Source organism: Canis lupus, chromosome 1 (genome assembly GCF_048164855.1).
Source record: "Canis lupus baileyi chromosome 1, mCanLup2.hap1, whole genome shotgun sequence".
Lineage (NCBI taxonomy): Eukaryota > Metazoa > Chordata > Mammalia > Carnivora > Canidae > Canis > Canis lupus.
In genome coordinates, this window is record NC_132838.1 from 92,820,428 (window position 1) to 92,842,268 (window position 21,841).

Below are 21,841 nucleotides of genomic sequence, written 5' to 3' on the forward strand. Positions count from 1 at the left end.
GCAGAAGATGTGTCTAAAACAGATATGAGTCATAGGTCTATTTCCCTTTTCCCATATATTCAGAAATCATAGTAACAAAATAACTTTTAATCAGAATTTCCATCAGTTCCCCCAAATCTGAAAATGTTCATAGTTTTACAAAACTGTCATTGCCTTTTCAGACTTACCAGTGTTAGAGTGACGGCTGCATCTGATAACAGTTAAAAGTGTCAAGAATAGTAACAATGATCCTGTTTAATCTCAGTTATTAGCAATTTATGGCTTATCTAGAGTCTCACTTCTTCTCCTGGCCCAGTTTCATTTTACTGTAGGTCTCAAAACCTGCACTCATCTAGGTCACTGTTTCCTGCCCACTTTGTACACTCTTACTGGTAAATAAATAATTTTCAGACAGTTTACCATTGGGTTTGGTATTAATCATCTTTTCCACTGACTACTGGTCATACAAGTAGACACGACCATTTCCCTGCTTCAGACACAGAGATGCAGATCACGAGCATTTGCTTCACAGTCTATTAATACTAAACTAGATAACTTTAAATATTTAAAATCCCCATTAATTGTCACAAGTAAATGGCAGCTTGGTATTAACTTGGAAATGTTACGTCTGTACCAAAACAGCACAAAAACCTAGTAAAGCAGTATACTGGGGGCTCGTTTTTTTAAAGATAATCCCCTGTACAAAATAGCCATTAAGGGATACAGAGATCATAAGGGGCTGAGAAAGGAAGGTTAAGAAGCAAAATAAATAAGTAAATAAATAAAACAAGCATTTAGAAGCAAGCAACACATGCAGAACAAGCAAGAGATTAGTTTACATGAAGAAGAGGCAACTTACATGGCTGTTGAGGAGAGAGCTTCTGTGAGTGGACAGACCGTCAGACTTTTGCAGCGTCTCAATCGCCATTTCAATCTGATAATAGATGTCATTAAAAAAAGGGCTCAAGACAAGATAGTAATAAAAGGCTCACCAGAGAATTTTTGATAGATTCTCTAAAGTTCAATTTCTTCTTCAATGGTGGCTAATGAACAGCTCTCAACTAAATGTGTATTTCCCCCATTTCCCCACACCGCCCCCAGAGAATAAGACAAAAATAGTTATACTAAATAGTAAGCCCCATCACAAAAAGTACACCTTCCTTTGAACATTCTGTAATGATAATCAGAATGGAGGCCGAAGAGCAGGAACCCCGGTGGATTCTTTTAGTTATGAGAAAATGCTCTTGACTTTCAGAGTTCAAGATGTGGGGTAGTAACAACTCTCTAAACTGTCTCCCACCTAAGGAGTATTTAATATTTTCTCTATTTTGTCATGAAAGAAAAGTCACACTGCAGATTTTGTGTTTAACATGCATTAGTATTTTAATGCAAATGTACAGAAACCCCTTCATTAATGTTCAAAAGCTACTAAATCTATCCATTCCTCTCTTAACCCTGTATTAAAATTTGGAAGTGGAGGGTGATTAGTATGAACAAACACTAAGATGTAATCACAGCCCACCCCTACGTTACATTTTAGGAAGTGGTGGTGAGGCAAAGCTATTAGAAATGACAGCAGAAATAGAACAAGAACATAGAAAATAATTCAGAGTCAACAAAGAAAAGGACAACTACAAAAACAGTTTTATACCATTTAATCTCAGCATACCATGAGCAATCACAGCACCTTAATTAAGGAGCAGGTGCCAATAAATGGGATGCACTCTCAATAACCTCATACTGAAAGAGATCTATTCTCTCGGCTCCTAGCGATAGAGCATGTACTGTAAAATCAGGTTCTGAACACACTGTATTTGATTACTGGGTTTTATTAATAATTTTAACTAAAGTTAAATTTAAAAATCACATTATATAAGAGAGAAAATTGATTTCATTATTTTTATTTCTACCACCTGATCAAATCAACAATTCAGTATAAGCAGCTCTAAAAAATATTTAGTGCTTTCGAATGTAGTTAACTTATACTTCACAGTGGTAATGGAAATTAATGATGTCTTGAAATTCTCACATACCCCGCCCCCCCCCCAACACAAAAATGATGGACAGAAATGTCCATGGCAAAGTCTTTTTTCCCCCATCAACCTTCCAATTGCTTTCTGGTGGAACTTTATCCACAGGATGTTCAGTCTCAATTATATCAGCACTAAATCCAATTTTCTTCTAAGCAACTTGGGAATTTAATAGCTTTAATTCTATTTTATGTTATTTCTACAAGTTACTGGTTCTTCCTCCCTAGAGTTAATAAGATATAATGCTGACAAAAATCTTGGGTTAGAAACTATAGAAAAATATTTTTAAAATAGAGATTATAATAATTCATAAGATGACATAATATAATTTGTTTCACTGTTAATTTTTTAGATCACAAAATTAAGTAACCTGGCTTCTAAAACACTCTCCCTGAGGGATGGAATGTTCATGTAGTTTACCATCACACTTGAGAAACAATGGAAGGTGATATTGTACTAGTGAAAAAAGACACAGAAAGAGCAATGTAAATGCAGTAAGTAAGCAAGCATTTCACTAAAACGTTAAACTGCAAAACTATAAAGGACCTCGGTATTGCATCTTTTAAAAAGGCATCGATAAGTGTTCCTGTTTTGAAAGAGAACACATATATCAAAAAACAGCTGAAAAGCCTCACCCTCACGTGACTTTAGATCACTTCTATGAAGAATTCACTCAAAAGTCTAATTTGCTAAAATGCCTACATTTTCTTGCAAGTTTGAGTGTGGAAAATTCGAGGTTGGATTTCAGTCTATTAAATAAAAATAAAATGACTTGAGTCATGGGATTTTCTACATTGAGATGAAAGGTGAAAATGATCAGAGATGTCACTGTAGTACTGATGGCGAAATCCATGTCTGTGTTTATCAATCGGCAATTTTAATTTCTTTATGACTAAAAGGATTTGCGGTTGCTGTTTTTATCATTAAAAGGTGGGCTTGGGAGACAAACATTTTCCATTTCTTCCTTAAAACCAGTAAAGCTTTAGACTATGATTATACAGGAGGTTATTTTTTGAAAAGTCAATTCTCTGAACTAAGGTTCAGTGCCCCGTTGTATCTCTTACTGAATAATCATTCTGAAGCTGAGTCACCAGGAGTGTACACATCCTCTCTGCAATTATCTACTGCTAGGATACGTGGTGCTTGGGAGTTTAGGCTGGTTCAGGTGACCCTAGACTATTGCCTCATAATCAGATAAGAAGCTATGGCAACTCATCTGAGATCAAATGGTGGGATGCTGCATCCCAGATGAGATGTCCGGCCTGGAAAGACAGGATTTTGGAGCATTAAGTGGGATTACTGGGGTGAGACCAAGAAATTCCCCGTGTAAAAGAGCAGGTAAGAAACTGCTGTCCATTCCAGACAATCTGGGGATGTGACTTCCCAGATAAATCAGTCTTTTCTGGAAAATAAAAGAAGATCCCCAACAATATACTGGGGACACTTTAAAACCCTCCAGATTCACTGGCTTAAAACAGGACTCCCATGAGAATGGGGATTGACCTTGGGGGTGGTTCTCCACAGAAGACAGGAAACTTTGCCTCAATCCTACTGCAGACAGATTTTCAGCAATGGGAGAAGAGGGTTTTGCACTGTGTTTAGATACACTGCTGCAATCTCAGAGGAGTGGCAGGCCTTGGCGGCAGAAAAGCAAAAAAGAGAAAGGAGACCTTCTCCAGCTCTGGGAATCATGCACAGTCTCCGAGGCTCAGAGGCAACCCCAAAAGAATGCCTGGCCAAGTCCAAAGAGTCAAAGCGCAAGCAAGGAGAACCTCCTACATTCACACATCAGATTTCTTTCTGATCACGAGGTATCAAGAAGATGCAAAGATGTCTCTACAGGGTGTCATCTGACAAGGTACTACGGGGCAGAACATGAAAAATCAGGCCTGCGTAGAGCAACTTGCTAAGAGAGTCATTGCCAATGGAGACTATTCAGAGAAATCAGACCTCATCAGAGAGCACGGACCCCTGTGAGTTCTGTTGTCAGTAAAACTTAAATTGGGTGAAGAGGAATGGGATGCCACCCGCTACATGAAAAAAAAATTGGGGATTGAAGTCACCAGTTAGTTATTACAGAATTAAAATGAATACAGGCATAAAACACTTAGTTTCCCCACCCAAATGCTGAGTTTTCAAAAGAGAGACACCCAGGGAATGGCAGAGGTGGGTGTCTTCCACTTGGGCAAAAGACACTGCATACTAAGTCTGCAGTGCTAGTTAGAGACTGTACCAACTACTCCACTTCTGGTACAGAGAGTGGCATGACCACAGTGGTGATAAAAATATGACCACATGGGATCCCTGGGTGGCACAGCGGTTTGGCGCCTGCCTTTGGCCCAGGGCGCGATCCTGGAGACCCGGGATCGAATCCCACGTCGGGCTCCCGGTGCATGGAGCCTGATTCTCCCTCTGCCTGTAGAGTAGAGTCTCTGCCTCTCTCTCTCTCTGTGACTATCATGAATAAATAAAAAAAAATTAAAAAAAAATATGACCACATGGCAACAAGCAAACCTTAGTTCCTGCATGGTAGATTGTGTGTGTGTGTGGGGTTGGTGGTGGTGGTGGTTAGATTTAAGAGAGGAAAAAAAACCTGGACTCTGTAAGGCAGAAGAAACCCCTATTATTTTGAGAGTATATCAAGGGTGTACATTGTGGCAGATATTGTACCACTGAAGGAACCCTTTCCGGATTTCCCAGGAATTAGGATCAGAAATCTAGAGGAGGCCAAGGAGGTGGTATATTTCATATCCAGGAGAAAGAAAAACAAAACAAAACAAAACAAAACTCAGTGGAGCTCCTCCAAAAAAAAACAGAGCAAATCCTCTAAGAAGGCCTTGAAGGGGATAGGGTACCTATCCTCTGATGGGGAATAGATAACAGTATGATAAACATGTGGCCTCAAATCCAGGCTGCAAACTCCAAGTCACTACAATCCTAATACTGCCTTGTTGGAATCAAGGACAGGTGGAGAGTGTCTAACCACCCAGGGTTTCCCTGAGGCCTGTACAATATCCAACCAAGAACCAGTGTCCCAAAAAGGGCTTGAGAGGAAAGTTTCATCCAAGCCCTTAGGAAAAGAGGATGGGAAGAGGAGAAGAGGGGACAGGTGGTGTTTGGATGTTTGTATCATATAAATATCATGTTTGTACCTTCTCCCAAGCTCAAAGAAGGGATCAATGCTGTACTTTTTCTAAGGCAGCAAATACTTTTAAAGACTAAAATGAAATAAGAAAAAAACCCATTTCCCCCATTATTTATAATTCCTCATTATTATTTACAATTGGTCTTTATAGTTCCCCATAACTTGTATTATGGATGGCTCCCTTATTATTACAGGATGGCCCCTTGTTTCACAGAGTTGCTCCCGCTGCTAGCAGGTTGGGAAGTTTACAGGAGGTGGGGATCTGGGAAGATCAAGGTCAACGTTCACCTCCCCACAGAAAAGAATGCATAGACTGCAGAGAACAGGGTCTTACAAAGGACTTTGAGTGACTGCGCTCTGGAGACTGTGATGCTAAAGCCTCAGCTTTTCCCCTACAAAATCTTCATCAAATCTACCCCACTCCCACATACTGCAGGTACAAATAATCAAGGCTGGCCGGAGGACGGGGTTCATTTAGGGGTGATGAATGATGTCAAAAAGGTAAACTGAGGCTTGAAATGCAGGGAAATGTGAAGAGGGGCTGAGTCTTGTGTATGAGGTGCATGGGGTGAAAGAGAGGCTCCCCTGGACATGTGATTTATATATCCATTTATGATTGCCTAAACGACGGCTCAAATAGAGTATCACATATGTAGACAATCAAGGCTCTCTTTCAATGTAAATATCAACCAGTCATTCCATTACATGTTAATAAGGCAGAAGGAAAAAGAATAATTATATTACCTTAGTCATTGTCTTTATAGGTCAAGACACATTTTCTTGACTCTGAAATGGCTTTTTAATCTATTTTAAAGACTAAAGGTCAAGATTGATATATTCAACTGCCACTGTAATTAAAATCGGTCTCTTGGTAGAAACTATTTCCTTCCTAGAACAGTTAAAGAAAGTGATCTAAAAATAGAAGTAATATAATAATGCTTTATGGTTTATAAAGCCTTTCTACATTAATTCTCATATGATCTTCACAGTAACTTTGTGAGGTGGGAAAAGCAAGGAATATTACCTCCTTTTCACAGATTAGAAAATTGAGGCTCTCTAGGATTGAGAGACTTTCTTGAGATTACACAGGTATTAAATGTGAGACTGGAATACAAGATTTAGCTCTCAAAGTTCAGTATCATTTTCATTTTATGCAAAAATATACCCTAAGTATAAATCAAGTGGGAATCTTTCAAATCAAAATATCAAATATATCAAGTGAAACTCTTTTCTGAGGAGTGGCTTGCAAAATTAACATTTGTTAAATGGCTTACTGTTAACAAACAAGATTCACTTTCTAAGAGGAAAGGGTTTAAATAGGATTGATAAGTATTTGAAAATGATGACAAAGTGGTCAGGTTAAAGACAATAGAAAGTTTTAAAGGGATAGTTACATTTTAACCATCATAAAAAGTTATCTTTAATGTATAATAATTGCATTTTCTTGTTCATACAGGTTACTGCATTAACCTCACACAATTAACACAGCATTTTTGTTTTTTTGTGAAAGAATGGTAAATTCTTCAGAGAAACCCAATGAAGATAATATACTTACAACTGGAAATTTCCTTTGGGGCAATTGCTCCCCTGAACTCTTAGGACTTCACATTTTGTTTGCATTGAGATCAAGCAAGGCAGAAAAATTTCTACTTGGTGGCTCTTGTTCAGAAAAGGCATCTATGATTGCTAACAGGAGCATGTAGCCACCACCCTTGTACTGTTAGAAATGACAGCCTCTTGGTGTATATATGGGGGCTTGGGTGTGTGTGGGGGGCGGGGGATGGGACTTCCTACAGGAAACACTCCAACCAGGAACATTAAAGGAGAGAACACTTTCACTTTGTGTCTCTTGGTGGGTTATACCAATTATGTGGGTTCTGATCAGCATTTTTAGAAAATTAGTGAAATCAAACAGAGTAGAAAATATCAGATATCCTTGCACAGAGTATGTGTTAATATTGATCTGTGGCACTTTGGTTTCAGACACCTATATATGAATGATACGTGTAGATACATAATCCTGTGCATGTGTACATAGAGATGTATGTATGTGCGCGCATGCGCGCACCTGCGCAAGCACGGGGCTGCAGTGTAAGGGTATTTCTTATTGTGGGCTGTGACCCCAAAACTTTGAATGCTCTGCACTAAGCAGTTGAATAAGCTACCTGCAGGTTATTGGACCCCTTCTTTGAAGGCTCTACAGAGGAGGGTCTCTTGGGCCTAGGAGGCCTGACCGTGCAGATAGTAACACTCTGCTCTCTGACTTCTGTGCATTCAGGGTGATGCAGAAACTAACACGTAAATACGTTAAACTGCAGCAATGTTGAAAAGAAGCTTAACTCTGACAGAGTCAGGACAGGTTGTTCTTGTAAGTCTCAAACAAATTAAAAATGTCCAGATGACACTTCTTAGCCAGCTCTGGTTTCCCTTTCCTCTTGAACCAGAAAGCAGCTAACGAAATCTTAATCTTACACGCCAAAGCATTTAGAGCAAAGAAGTTTTAGAGATCTTAGAAATGTCTAACTATATAAAATCTTCTCTATTCACATAATTTTATGACATCTAGAGAAAAATTTTAAATTGTTATGCTTTCAACATGAAGTTCTGGCAGTTTTGTACTACCTGAAGCTATTCTGAAATATTTATGAGGGGGGGAAAAACACATTTGGATAAAAAAACCTTGCATAAATTGAACGTGTTCTGAGAATATTTGACTTAAGTTGGTGGATTGAAACCAAGACCGCTGTTTTGATTCCTCTGATCACTCTCTACAGCCCACATCCCTCCGCCCTCACCAGGACCCAAAAGACTGGCATTATCAGTGCATGACAATGAAACTATATTCTGAGACATCTACTCCTAAACACTGAATGCTAGAATTAACCCTTCGGGAACTTGCTGGGTAAGAATTAAGTGACAGGATTTAAGACCAAGTTTTCATTCTCAAATGTGTAAGATCTCAAATCTGCCTTTTGTAGATTATTCTGAGTGCTAAGAACATGTTCACTTTGTATTGAGTCTATGTCATCACTAAATCAGTGGATTTCTCAAAGTGTGGTCTTGGATCAGCAGGATCACAGTCATCTGGGCACTTGTAAAGAATTCCAATCTTGAACCCTTCCCTACACTGAATCAAAAGCCCTGAGGGAGGGCTCCAGTGATGTGTCTAATCAATGCTTGGAGGAACGCTGCAGGAAAATATTCTCAAAATTTGTTTTCTTTGCCAGGGTCAGACTGCAATTACTACTTCAGGGAGAGTAAGCATGGAGATAATGGGCATTCATTCCTACAGTGGTGCCAGTTAAAGAGTAATTTTGAAAAGTAAGTACTATTTGGATTTTTGCTGTTCTTTCACTCTCTTCCTACCCAATCCAATCCAACCCGTAGGCAATTTTGCAACTTACATCAGCAACATAATCAGAAGATTAACAGAATTTTGGTGAATCTAAAATTAATCTCTTTCACTCTCTTCCTACGCAATCTAATCCAACCCACAGGCAATTTTGCAACTTATATCAGCAACATAATCAGAAGATTAACAAAATTTTGGTGAATCTAAAATTAATCAGTTTACAACACATTAAACATTTGTGATTTTGAAAAATGATGTGGTGAGAAAAGAAAGTGAAAGTAACCACACTTCAAAGAAATCTGAGGGTTATTTGTGGATTTCCATTTTTGCCTTCGAGGATTAGGCAGCTTTCTGGTAGGCCAGAACTGGCTCTGGTACCCGTACTGTAAACCTTCATAACTCCTAGAAGCATGTGCCTGGTTCCCAACGATGGTTCACTACATGTCTGAGTGAGTGATTAAAGGAAATAAATCCAAGTACATAAATACAAACATAAAACATTCACTTGCGCTCCAAAATACTGAATAAGAGCAGATCCAAAAATCTTTACTAAATTTAATGCTAGTTTCTGTTCTCTGAACTTCCAACAGCCTAATAAAGGAGAACTTTTTCCAGGAACAAGATCTACTTTGAATTGTGACACCACATAGACAATCTTTATACTGGGCTCTAAAGAAAGGGTTGTGTCATCTACATGCATTTGGGGAACAGGACCAGATAGATACACTTCATAATCGTCAAGGGCTTACTTGAGATTTTTGCAAATAATAAATCACTTTTTTTCAAGAGGTAATGTATTCCCGTCTCCATGTTTTTTTTTCTTCATGCATTCTTCTAGAGAGATTCTTGTGCTTATATAAGCATATGCAAATGTATGTTTCTATTTAAACACATGCACACTACCTCTTGCTTTTTCCCTTAACAATATGGAGGTCTTTCCATCTCTCTAGATCTCTATCTATGTATGTCTCCTCTATGTACACATACCTACACATACATACTTCCTCATTCTTGACTGGCTGTATAAAGTTTTCCACTGAATGAACAAATGCACCAAAGTTTATTTAACTATTTTCCTGCTGATGGACAATTAGTCTTTTCCTAATTTTTCTATTATAAATAACTCTACAGTGAATTTGGTTGTTTATGTGGCATTTCATATGTAAGAGGATCATCAGTAGGAAAAATGACTAGAAGTATGCTCTCAGGGTCAAAGGTACGTGTATTTTCAATTTTTATAAAAATGTCCACAGTGCTCTCCAATCTTATCTGTGCCAGTTTAAATTCCTCTCAACAGTGAGCCAGAGGGCTGGTTTCTTTAAACCCCTGGCAAGGCTTACTGACTTTTCCAGCTTCACCCGTGTGACATGAACAACAATCTCTCTTTACAGTTTATTTTTCATCTCCTTTTCAGTGGGCTGCTCACTTATATACATTCTCCATTTTTTGGTCCTTTTTTTTCTCATGGATTTATTTTTTTTTAAAGATTTTATTTATTTATTAATGAGACACACACACACACACACACACACACACACACACACACACACACACGAGGCAGAGACATAGGCAGAGAGAGAGGGAGAAGCAGGCTCCATGCAGGGAGCCCGATGCCGGACTCGATCCCGGGACTCCAGGATCATGACCCAGGTCGAAGGTGGCGCTAAACCGCTGAGCCACCCAGGGATCCCCACTCATGTATTTATAAGAGTGATCTATATATTAAACAAATTAGCTCTTCAGATATAATGTCTCAAAACTTTATGCCAGGTTGCTGTTTCACTTGTGTCACTGTCACCTTTATTGTGGTTTTCGTAATATAGAATGTTTCCCCTTTATGTAGTTGGTTTTATCAAGATATTCTTTGTAGTTTCTGGATTTTACATCACACTTCACTATTATGAAACTTGATAAGGATAAAATGCATTTTTCCATCCAAGAGAAATTAATTTTTGTATAAGGAGGTAGTGTATGGAATCAATCTACTTTTCTAAATAATTATCCAGTTGTCTAAAACATCATTTATTGATAATCCACATTTCTCCACTGACAGTCAATGCTACCTTTGCCATACACTATATTCCTACACTCATTCGGTCTGTTTATGGTGTTTAGTCCACCACTGGTCTACAGGGATCTATTCATGTGCCAACAATTCTGTTTTAATTATTGTAATTTTATAATATGTTTGAATCCAACTGCAGGGCTGTTAACATCCCACTCCATTCTCCAGTATTACTCTTTTTTACAAAATTTCCTTTACTATTCTTGCACATTTATTTATATAAACAGCCCTTTCTTGCAAAAAGAGAAAAAATCTATTGGTATTTTGATTGGGTTCATATTGAAATACAAAAGTTAATTTAAGAAGATTCAAAATGTTTGATACTGAAACTTCTTTTTCAAGTATGCAACTTTTTATTTAGCAGCTGGATCTTATACATATACTATTAGTTTTCTACCTGTTATATTTTAAATTTATCATAAATGAGATATTTGCTTCTATATTTTCTGACTACTATTGTTTACATCTAGAAAAGCTATTGATTTAATTGAATATTAAATATTCAGAGATATTTATTTATTGAAATATTTATTAAATATTATTGTTTAAATTTTTATTATTTATTAATAATATTAAATATTATTAATATTTAATTTTATTTAATATTAATACTAAATATTATTTAAATATTTATTAAAATAAATTCTCTTATTATTTGTTATAGTTTTTCATTTGATGCTCATGGTTTTTATCAGGTATACAATTATATCATCTGTAATGATGAACTCTATCACCTTTCTATTTTTATATTTTTTCTCTTATCTAACTACATCTTTCTTGTAATTTTGAAAGCATGATTAAAAACCTCACATCTTCCTTTCCTACCAGGCAGATGAGAAAGGTACTAAAACTTATAATAAGTAAATTTAAAATAAATGTATAAAATTACTTCTAACATTGCACAGATTACAAAAGTCCTAGCCAGTGAAATTTATGGGTACCAATAGTTTGAATCAAATATACTAGCTAAATTTTAAAAGAAACCAGATAATCTGTGACAATACAAACAACTGTAGTTATGCAGGCTGAGAAGGTGGTAATAAATCACATGCTTTTGGAGGATGAACTGATAAACATGGGAACGTAGAGAAATTTTCTCTCATTTGAAAACAGGAAATTGGTTGTAGGCATTGCATTGTATTTTCCCTCATTAAATGAAAAAACATGAACTAGTAGACTAGGCAGTATTAAAATTTTATGGGTCTAATTACCCTATGATGCAGTAATCACAATAGTGGTTATTTACCCCCCAAATACCAAAAAAATCCCACTAATTCAAAGGGATACACGCACCCCTGTTTATTGCAGCATTATTTACAATAGCCATGATATGGAAGGAGCCCAAATATCCTTTGATAGATGAATGGATTAAAAAGAGGTGGTGTATATAAGCAATGGAACATTAGTCAGCCATAACAAAGAATGAAATCTTGCCATTTGCAACAACATGGATGGAGCTAGAGAGTATAACACTAAGCAAAATAAGAAAGACACATGCCATATGATTCCATACATATGTAGAATTTAAGAAACAAAACAAATGAGGAAAGAGATGAAAAAGAGAGCAGGAGAAACAAACCAAGAGACAGACTCTTCACTATAGAGAACACACTGATGGTCACCAGAGGGGAGGTCAGTGGGAGGCTGAGGGAAATACGTGATGGGGATTACGGAGGACACTAGCTGTGATGAGCATATGGCGATGTTGGGAACTGGCAAATCACAATACTGTATACCCGAAACTGATACAACACTGTAGGTTAACTATGTTGGAATTAAAATAAAAATCCCTTACACTGAATCCATTAAACATGTAAACCCAAGGATAAAGAAATAAAAGCATCTTTAACCCTTAATGTCTTAACTTTCTATAATTAGATAGGCTAGACCAGACTTTGACTTATATAAGTAGCAGATGGACATTCAGATTTTCTTCCAGGTAACTAACTGAAAGAAATTAAGGTATTTAACATTAATCAAAAGCGGGAAAGATATGAACAATATTAGTTTCAACACATTCTCCTTGTGCCTCTTGGTGGGATCTACTTTTAGCAAGAGCCATTTAACATATATAATTACTAAATGTATATATAGAAAGGTATAAAAATTAGCTTTCATATCACAGTCTAAAAAATGATTAATCTTATTTGGTTAACAAGAAGAAAAAAACTCCATAAATAACCATCTAATTATAAGAACACAAATGTTATTTTATGGAGAAGTGAGTAAATAAAGCTTAAATTGCTACTTATTATAAAGTCTGGTATAAAATAAACTATGTTGTGATGAGCACAAAAATATCACTAGCTACAATCACAAGGTTTTGATCCTCAAATGCAAATTGGGTTCAGGTTCCAAAATTCTAAAATTCTACAAATTCTAAGGTTCTACAGAACAATAATGAAGAAAAATACGAGTTTTAAATGAATAAAGATACACAAGGAAACATCACGGTGATGCATTAGGAGAAAGATCAAAGCATGATGAGCTCAGAGTTGTGACTGGAGCTAACTCTTTCACCTTAATGTCCATGTGCCACTGAAATATTAACAGTAAACAGATCCCTAGCATTATTAATTTAATAAAACATAAAACATTTATTCAAGTAGTAACTTAGCTAAACTCACATCCAATGATGTTCCATTAAAAATATTAATCTTTTTTTTAATCAGCAGGAAACACCTATTAAAATGTGTGTATACATATTAATATATTAAAAACATAGGTATATATATATGTACATATATATAACTTATATACACAGACTCCACTAACCAAATAAAAAAATTCAGTAAGTAAAAGAAGAAATATAATTTTGACCAAATCATTGAAAATTAGTAGTTTAGACCAGAATATATATTGATAAAATAAAATTGTATTTGTTGCCACCATAATCTTTCAGAAAATTCTGATATTTCTTTCTTTTTTTTTAATTAATTTATTTATTTATGATAGTCACACAGAGAGAGAGAGAGAGGCAGAGACACAGGCAGAGGGAGAAGCAGGCTCCATGCACCGGGAGCCCGACGTGGGATTCGATCCCGGGTCTCCAGGATCGTGCCCTGGGCCAAAGGCAGGCGCCAAACCGCTGCGCCACCCAGGGATCCCAAATTCTGATATTTCTATGTAACTTGAAATCTGAACATTTTTACAATGCAGACATCAAATACTAAAAAAAGTTATGTAAGATGTTTTTTCATTTAAAGTTATAAAACTAAAGGAAATCATATGCTCAAATGCAAATTTTCTATTAGTCATTCAGAGATCCTTCTAGTATAAGAAAGATGGTTGTATACTGAGTATTAGATGAGGTAAGAAAATATTTCAAGTGCTACTTATTTTTCTTAGTAATGCTTTCAATTTGAAATTAACTTTTTGTTTCTATTGGCATGTCTTGGGAACTAGTTTGCACACTGGAAGAAACTTTTCTTTGACCCAAAAGTTATTCCTGCTATATTTAGATGGAAGTATTTCTATATAGACTGAAGTCAAATGTAAGAGTCAAGGCAATTATTCTGAGAACCAGAGCCACAAACCTTGCTACCACGAACTGAGTAAAGGTTTGTATTGTCCCTAACAACTCAAATTTAACTAGTTTCACACCAACTGAATTAATTGACTATACATTCCATTATAGCCTCTCAAGGAACAGCCCAATTGACGGTCTCCCAAGCAGGAATTCTGGCCATAATATAGGCTACTGCTACCCAGTGCGTCATGTTAGGCATGCTACAGGTGATAGGTTGAACACTAAAGAACAGCCAGAGAAATGAACTTCAGTTGCACAGCATGGTTCAATGCTTGAAAGAAATGGCTCAAGTCTTGACCGACAAGTTGCTAAAGATTGTGCTCATATGGTTCTACAGAGAATGAAAAAGATATATGAAAATAAGCAAATTCCCTTTAATGACATGGTACCTACCAAAAACATCTTAAGTTCTAGGAGTCTAAGCTACAAATTTTCTAACATTTGGCAAAAGGAGAATGGTAGAAATTGTAAACAGGTTGCACGGCACTTAAACTTTGCTAACTTTACTAGAGTAGCAGATGTGAAATTGTACACAGAATTACCATCTCATTGTGAATGAAGGAGATGAGTATCTTTTGCACTGTTGAGAGGGGGATCCAAATCAACTATAAATTTTGGTAATAATGCAAGGTAATACAATAAACACTAGCAGATGTGTATTTAGATTATACACATCCATCACAGGACACTATCTCTATGTGCCTTGATGAGAGCACCTTATGATTTTTCCATGCTAGGTTATCTTTTAACTTTTTTTTACTCCTTTTGCTAACAAGGAAATTTTCTTTTTAAAAAAAGAAAACAAGCCACCAAAAAAACAACTTTAACAAGAGAACCTTTTAAAAAGCATAAATTTATACAGTTGATACTATGAACTGATTTTTTTAAGCAAGTTTCCACTATTCCCAAGTATTAGAATGCAGTTATTTTAAGTGTCAGTTTAATTTGCCAATTAACATAATAAAAATCAAATCTGTGTAATGGATCACTTAAAGCGTAATGATACTTTTCATAATCTACACAGAAAACAAAACAAAACAAAAAACTACAAAACTTACTTTATTATATTTGCACCTGTATTGCCATGACCCAAAATAATCAATTTTATTAACTGAGTGATAAGAATAACAAATTTAGTAAACCTACATCCAGTGGATGAAGATGCTTGACAGATAGCCTGCAGTCAGTGTGAAGGCAGACAGCAATGTCTGGAGAAAGGGAGGCAGGACGGGGGAAGGGCAGATGGTATGCCAGCATAGGAGAGGGTGGGTGAAAGGATAGTGGGAAAGAACTCATTCTCCACATTTTCAGTTTTCCTAAGGCATTGATAAGTGGCAACTGAAAATGAGTTTCTGAGTGGCCTTTATCAGGAGTGCTATATAGTACTGGCAACTGATCTACCTCCTTTCCTTTAAACGGTAGATACAGTTATTTTTACATCAGAACGTTTTACAATTCCTTTGTAAATATTATGATTTTAAAGCTGGGAGGAAATTAGGATATCATGTAGTTTAACTAAGCCCTTATTTTACTGCTAGGGGAAATGAGGTCCAGGGAAGCTAGGATTTCGTTTCTAATCTATATAAATATACTGGCGTGACTAAAAAGTTTAGAAATGCCATTTTTAGTGTTATTAAAATCAAGAGACAAACACACAAAAGAAATGCTTCAAAAACACAAAGGAAAAAGTACAAAAAAGAGCTAGTCATCTGTTCTGATGTTAGTAGAAAACAGTAAATTAAATATAACGAGCTCTAAGAAATGGATTAGGGAAAAGGTACTAAGTGATAGAAGTCTAAACACATGTAATGATTACAAACATAAAAATTACATACAAAATACTTACCAAGAACATATTATATCTTTAGGAAAATCCATAAAGTGAAAAATATAAAGCCTCTCATAATTATTTCCTACAAATTTGTTTCTACTTCAATTTCATTATAAGAACAATATATACAGCAAAATTACAAAATACACTTAATTCAAATCCCCAGCCCCCTTTTACATGAAGCACCTACAAAATCAATTCTGTTGCTACTCTTGCTGGGGGATTCTCAGTGATTATTCTCCTTACACTTAGCTGAGCTTAGAATGGAAAGCTCAGGACACAGAATTTGATGATATCAAATCCTGCACAGCTTGTTATGAATATTTCTAGGACATTAAAATCTGTGTCAAAATTAATATTTTTGTTAAATTTTTAAAACTTGAAAACTCAAATAAATATGTAGCATGTTCTTCAGATACTTGATTATGCCTATCGTCAGAGCCAACACAGATGTTTTTTCATTAGAATCACCTAGGTCAGGGCTGCCCAAAGTGTCTCTGGTTGAAGAGAGGGACATGATAATATGGCACATGGCTAAACACTTCCAATTTTACTATTTAAATATGGGTTTTCATATACTTCAGAAAAAATTACACTAGTTTAGAAGTGAATCAACTTCAAAATTACATTAGTAGATAATAGTACAGGTGACGTGAATATGCCCAAACTAAATGTCTAAGGTTTGGGAAATGTTGCCCCTATGGTAACTTCCTTGGTGATGAGCTAACATAAATATTACTGTTGAAAGGTGTGTTGAAAATTGTATTTTGCTCTTTATTACTTCATTTTTATCTCATCAGGCAGTGTAAATCAGCATAAGATCAAAGTAAGTTCTTTCAGATTTACAGTATTTTACTGAATATCATCACTGAAGGAAGCCTATGAAAATCAGCATTAGTAAGACTCACCTCTTTTCCCATTATAAATAAAAACTTCCCAACTCACACAACTGTGAGGTACCTAGGGTATCACTCTGCATACTACCACATGTACCACATTCTGGATAATACCACAGTATTAAGACTGCTCAACACATCCTTGCCCCGCCCAGCCTGTGTTGTTTTTTATTTCCCTCTTGAGAGGAAAATGTACCATAGAGGCTACCAGGAGGCCAAATTAAACAAATAAAAACTCAAATACTCACTGTCGCTGGGGAGGCCCGAGTGGTGTGTGTCACTGAGTGACCAGAGTTCTCCATTGAATTGCCGATGAGATAGGTTCCTCCAGAACTGCTGATGAGTTGTCCTCCCGTGACGCCCATCTGAATCCCACCGGTGCCCACCATGCTGTGGGACGAAACTACGGTAGTCACCTGCGCAGAGCTCCCTTGAGTATCAAAGTAATTCCCTCCAGTGTTTTGGCTGTACATCTGTGTTTCTGTGTAAGGATAAGTTGTTGTTCGGCTTTAGAAGAAGAAGGAAAAAAGGAAGCAATTTAGTAGCTTATTTATATCATCTTAATGAATTTTTTTCTAGTGTGAATGTATGTTTAAAATAGTTCTATTGTCATTCTCTTCCACCCCACACCCCACAGCCAGCCACTACTGAAAACTTGGTGCATGTGTTCTCAGACATTTTTTGTCTGTAGAGAGTCTCTTGGTCATCACCTCTTCCTTGGTTTCTATGGCCTTTCTTGTCCACTTTTTGCTTTTTTCACCACAACCCTTCAAGGACCTTTTGGAGGCTCCAGCTTTCTGGCACCTTAAATACTAGTATTTTCTGAGGTCTCCATGTTTAGCTCTTATTTTTCCTGTTTTATTCAGACCACCTATTTTTACCATATACATGGCTATAGTCAACAACCTTATATGAGTTAATATCTCTCTTTCTACTTTGTGGTTATACTTGAAGAATTTAAAATCTGTTTTTTTTTTTTTTTAAGATTTCATTTGTTTATTCATGAGAGACACAGAGAGAGAGAGGCAGAAACACAGGCAGAGGGAGAAGCAGGCTCTCTGCGGGGAGCCCAACATGGGACTCGATCCCAGGACCCCAGGATCACGCCCTGAGCCAAAGACAGACACTCAACCACTGAGTCACCCAGGTGCCCTTAAAATCTGGATTTCTAATAGCCACCTGGTTATCTCTACTAGGAAATCCCATAATAAATGGTAAGTCCTCATATGTAAAAATTAACACATGACTAAAGAAAAATTCCCTATCTCTCTTGTTCCTTCTCCTACACTCCCCCTCTCTGTGGAAGGCAGTACCACTATCCTCAGCTCTGGAAATGATTACTGAACTCTTCCCTCACCCACATGGACAGTCACTAAGTCTTACTAGTTTTACCTTTTAAATAATTCCCCATTTTTCCTTTCTGTTCTCATACTCACCACCTGCACTCAACAATATTCTATTAGAATTGCCCTGTAATTGGTCTTCCTTCCACTAATTTGGTTCTCTTCCAATCTACCTTCAACTTTGTTGCCTCAGGGAACTTTTCCAAAATTCAAATATGAAAATAAAACTTTTCTTAAAAACCTCTCCATGATTTTCCCGAGCCTTCAGAACAAATTCAAATCCCCTGACCTGCCTTACAAGCATCTGACATACCTACGTGATCTCTGGACACACAACCTGCTCTGTTCTCAAATGCTTTCCTCAGTCACATCATACTGACCAATTCACTGGTTCCTCCTGGAATTAATTTTCTGAACACCTCACTCTCTGTGGCCAGTCCTCATAGGGTTGTTAGGTTTTGTTTCCTGTACTTTCCCAACCCTCTGTGCATCCCCGAAACAGCTCTCAATACACTTATTGTTAATTTCATGTCTTTGTGCTCCTATGAAATTACGTTTCATTCCCATCTGTGCCCTCAACATTTAACACAGTTGCTGGTATATAGCAGGCACACTAGTTAAATAAAAATATGATTCTATTTGAAAGTATATTTGACATATTAGCCACTTTCATAAATCTCTAAAACGTAAATTCCTTTTTGTTCTGTTAAAACATGAGAATTTATGTAAACTACTCCAAGATATTTTGGTATCACTTAGAGTAGGTCATTTAAAACCATTACAAATTATAATTGTAATATACTTTATAATGTAAATTTTAGTGAAATAATCAAGATGCTGCAAAACTAATCTCCACTGGGTAAAGTTACTGCTTTCCAGAAAGAGATACCACAGATCCAGGTATAAATTTTAGTTTGGGGTGAAGAGTGAAATAACCCCACAGAGAACATTTTTTTTTACAGATGGAGAAATGCCATTTAAAATACACACATCATCATCATCATTGCTCTATTTCCCAGCTGTAAGTCCATTTATATATTTCTTTTATTACACATTTATATAATAAAAAACAGCCATGTTGATTTCAAATTTAGTAAAAAGAGAAATACGCTCATTGTAATTTATGTCCACTAACTATGATAGTCACCCTACTTCACTGTGCTTAAAATAACACAATCTGATGTTGCTATTTAAGTAAAGCCAAGTAAAGTGTAGAAATACATATATGACAATAAATACTTCCACAAAACCAGGCATGGTGCTGGCTTTCCTTTTTACAGTCTGGACAAAATGACTAAGCGTGCTCCCAACACAAAGCTGATTTAACAAGTGAGACATATAATAGCTAATGATCACTAATATTTACCGACCATTTCCTATGCACTACGCACAATTTAATGTGCTTTTCAGGTATCAGCTCATTTAATCTTCATTACAACTCTACGAGATAGCTACTATTATAATTTCTATTTCACAGACAAGGTAATTGTTTAGAAAAGGTTAGATTACATAGCTTGGTCCAAAGCAAACAACCAGTAAAAAAAAAAAAAAAAAAAAAGATTTGGGGGTCACCTAGGTGGCTCAGTTGGTTAAGTGTCTGCCTTTGGCTCAAGTTATGATCCTGGGGTCCTGAGATCAAGCCCTGCATCCGGCTCCCTACTCAGTGTGGAGTCTGCTTCTCTCTCCCTCTGTTCCTCCCCTTCCCCCATGCCCCACCCTGCTCGTACTTGCTTGCTCTCTCACCCTCTCTCTGAAATACATAAAGAAAATAGATTTGGGAGTCTGCACTTAGCCCATATTCTCGACCATTTCATCATATAAAAATAACTTTCTGTGTATGTCATTATTTGTGAATAATGACATATTCACAATGTCATTATTGTGACATAATGACACAATGTCATTGTGAGACACAATGTGAGAAACAGCCTCTACAGGTGTTACCAGGAACCATGAGCTTCCTATTGCTATCTGGAATTTGCTTACACCTGAGCTCACTGTTTACTAGCACCACACTACCCTCTTCTCATACTCAGAACGGAAACTGTGAAAAATGTCCTCATGATGATAAAGAGAGATGGAGAAGGTGAGTATTTCAGAGCATATTTACCCCCCCCCACTTGGATTTTAGAGGTTCTATGATCATGGAAGTCACTACTCTACTATAAGAGAAACATTCCAAGGGATTTAAATCACTCCATCTGTTGCACGTGCCTCCTAAGTTCTCGGTGAACGACGGTAACACAAACAAATGCATCACAGATATATAAAATCTCTATAGCCCTCAAGCCAGTGTGAAAACATGGCAACCCACTTTTATTTTCATACTTCCTTCTATTAGTTAGAGATCATTCATGAGCTAGAAAGTGAGATAAGAACAGGAAAAGGAGAAAGTCATTGAAAGAGTATGTCTGACTCATGACCTACACTTATCACTCAATCATGACCCACGGGATGCAAGGAGAAGGCTTGGATACCGCAAAACACATATTGATTGGGTAAAGACTGACAATTTCAGGGTGGGAGGAGAACAAAATTTACTAGGAAATGAAGTGTCATGAATGGATAGAGCTAAGGTAAACTGACATAATTATTGTAGTGAGATTTGTCTCTGACAAATGTACTCTTGTAATGGGAATGGAGACTTTTAAACTGGGTAATAGAGGCCAGATGCAATATTCTTAAGTCTCTGTCCTTTAAAGGTTAAGAAGATAAGCATTAGCCCATTGTTGGAGTCCTGTCTCCAGAGCCAGAGCCAAAGTCATGCATGCACAGATTCCTAAAGTTTTCTGCCATGCTTTCAGCTCCTGGATAAGCGCTGAAAATTTTATGTAACAAAAAAGAAGCATCAACAGCAAAAAAGATCTTTCTTAGGTACTGGAAGTAGTGACTCTTTTATTCTGATACCTCAGATCAGCCTATCTTTCATATTGTATAATGAATACATATGAGTTATTGCTTGCACACTATTCCCCCCACCCCAATTTCCAAAATGTATGTCCCAGAAAATTACTCAATATTTGGCATATCAGACTGGAAGCAGCTTCCTATTTCTGGACTGTACATTCCTGAAACAGCTAAATTCCCAAGCAGTTCTGTACACATTTGAAAAATGCTACTGTGTTCCTTTTGTTTGTTCTTTATTGATTGCCACAGACTGTTATGAAAATAATGTGTCATATTATTTCTATAGCAGAAGAGAAGACTTGCCATTGTTCTGCATATGTATCCAGTAATGAATGTAAATACATAGATATGTGCATACTTGCTGACAGAAGCTTCTTCATAGCTGACTCTTTCATAAGGTTCTATGTAAATGTCAGGACTGATCTATTGAATTCAGTAAATTAGTGCTGTTTGCATCCCATCATGCCCCAGCATATACCTTGGCTAAGCATGACCCTGAATATTCCCTGCTTGCTTATTCACTATGATAATTATGTCAATTTACCTTAGCTCTATCCAATTTTCTATTTTCTTTAGCTTCAAGTATCTTATCTGCAAGTCCAGATATATAATATCTCCAAATCATGTGTATTGTATTTTACCCAAGTTTTGAATGTCCTCCCACCAATAAGCTAGTCAACTATAAGATTAAGCAATGGCACGGAAATAGTAAATTAAGGAAATAAAGCATCTTGCAAGTTTTACACCATAAAATTTATTATGAA

The 21,841-nt window shown here is 36.6% G+C and overlaps 1 protein-coding gene and 1 long non-coding RNA gene across 45 annotated transcripts in view; one reads left to right on the forward strand and one right to left on the reverse strand.

Annotated features, from left to right (window-relative positions):
• RFX3 (regulatory factor X3) overlaps window positions 1–21,841 on the reverse strand; it is a 288,425-nt gene that overhangs the window by 83,054 nt on the left and 183,530 nt on the right. For 39 of the 40 annotated variants that reach the window (XM_072839758.1, XM_072839754.1, XM_072839975.1 and 36 more), the window contains 2 exons: window positions 17,076–17,334; window positions 839–913 (listed from right to left, as the gene is read on the reverse strand). In XM_072839758.1, the coding sequence (XP_072695859.1) occupies window positions 839–913; window positions 17,076–17,334 (334 nt within the window). The remainder of the gene's footprint in view (window positions 1–838; window positions 914–17,075; window positions 17,335–21,841) is intronic. The other variant, XM_072839775.1, reaches the window with a different exon arrangement.
• Window positions 3,170–19,259, forward strand: LOC140640536 (uncharacterized). Of its 5 annotated transcripts, XR_012037299.1 has the most exons (6): window positions 3,170–3,347; window positions 5,349–5,590; window positions 7,929–8,056; window positions 8,382–8,475; window positions 17,813–18,041; window positions 19,133–19,259. It is a non-coding gene; the product is annotated as an uncharacterized lncRNA (long non-coding RNA). The 5 variants fall into 5 exon arrangements; XR_012037307.1 differs by lacking the exon at window positions 7,929–8,056; XR_012037298.1 differs by lacking the exons at window positions 17,813–18,041; window positions 19,133–19,259 and adding an exon at window positions 9,097–9,289.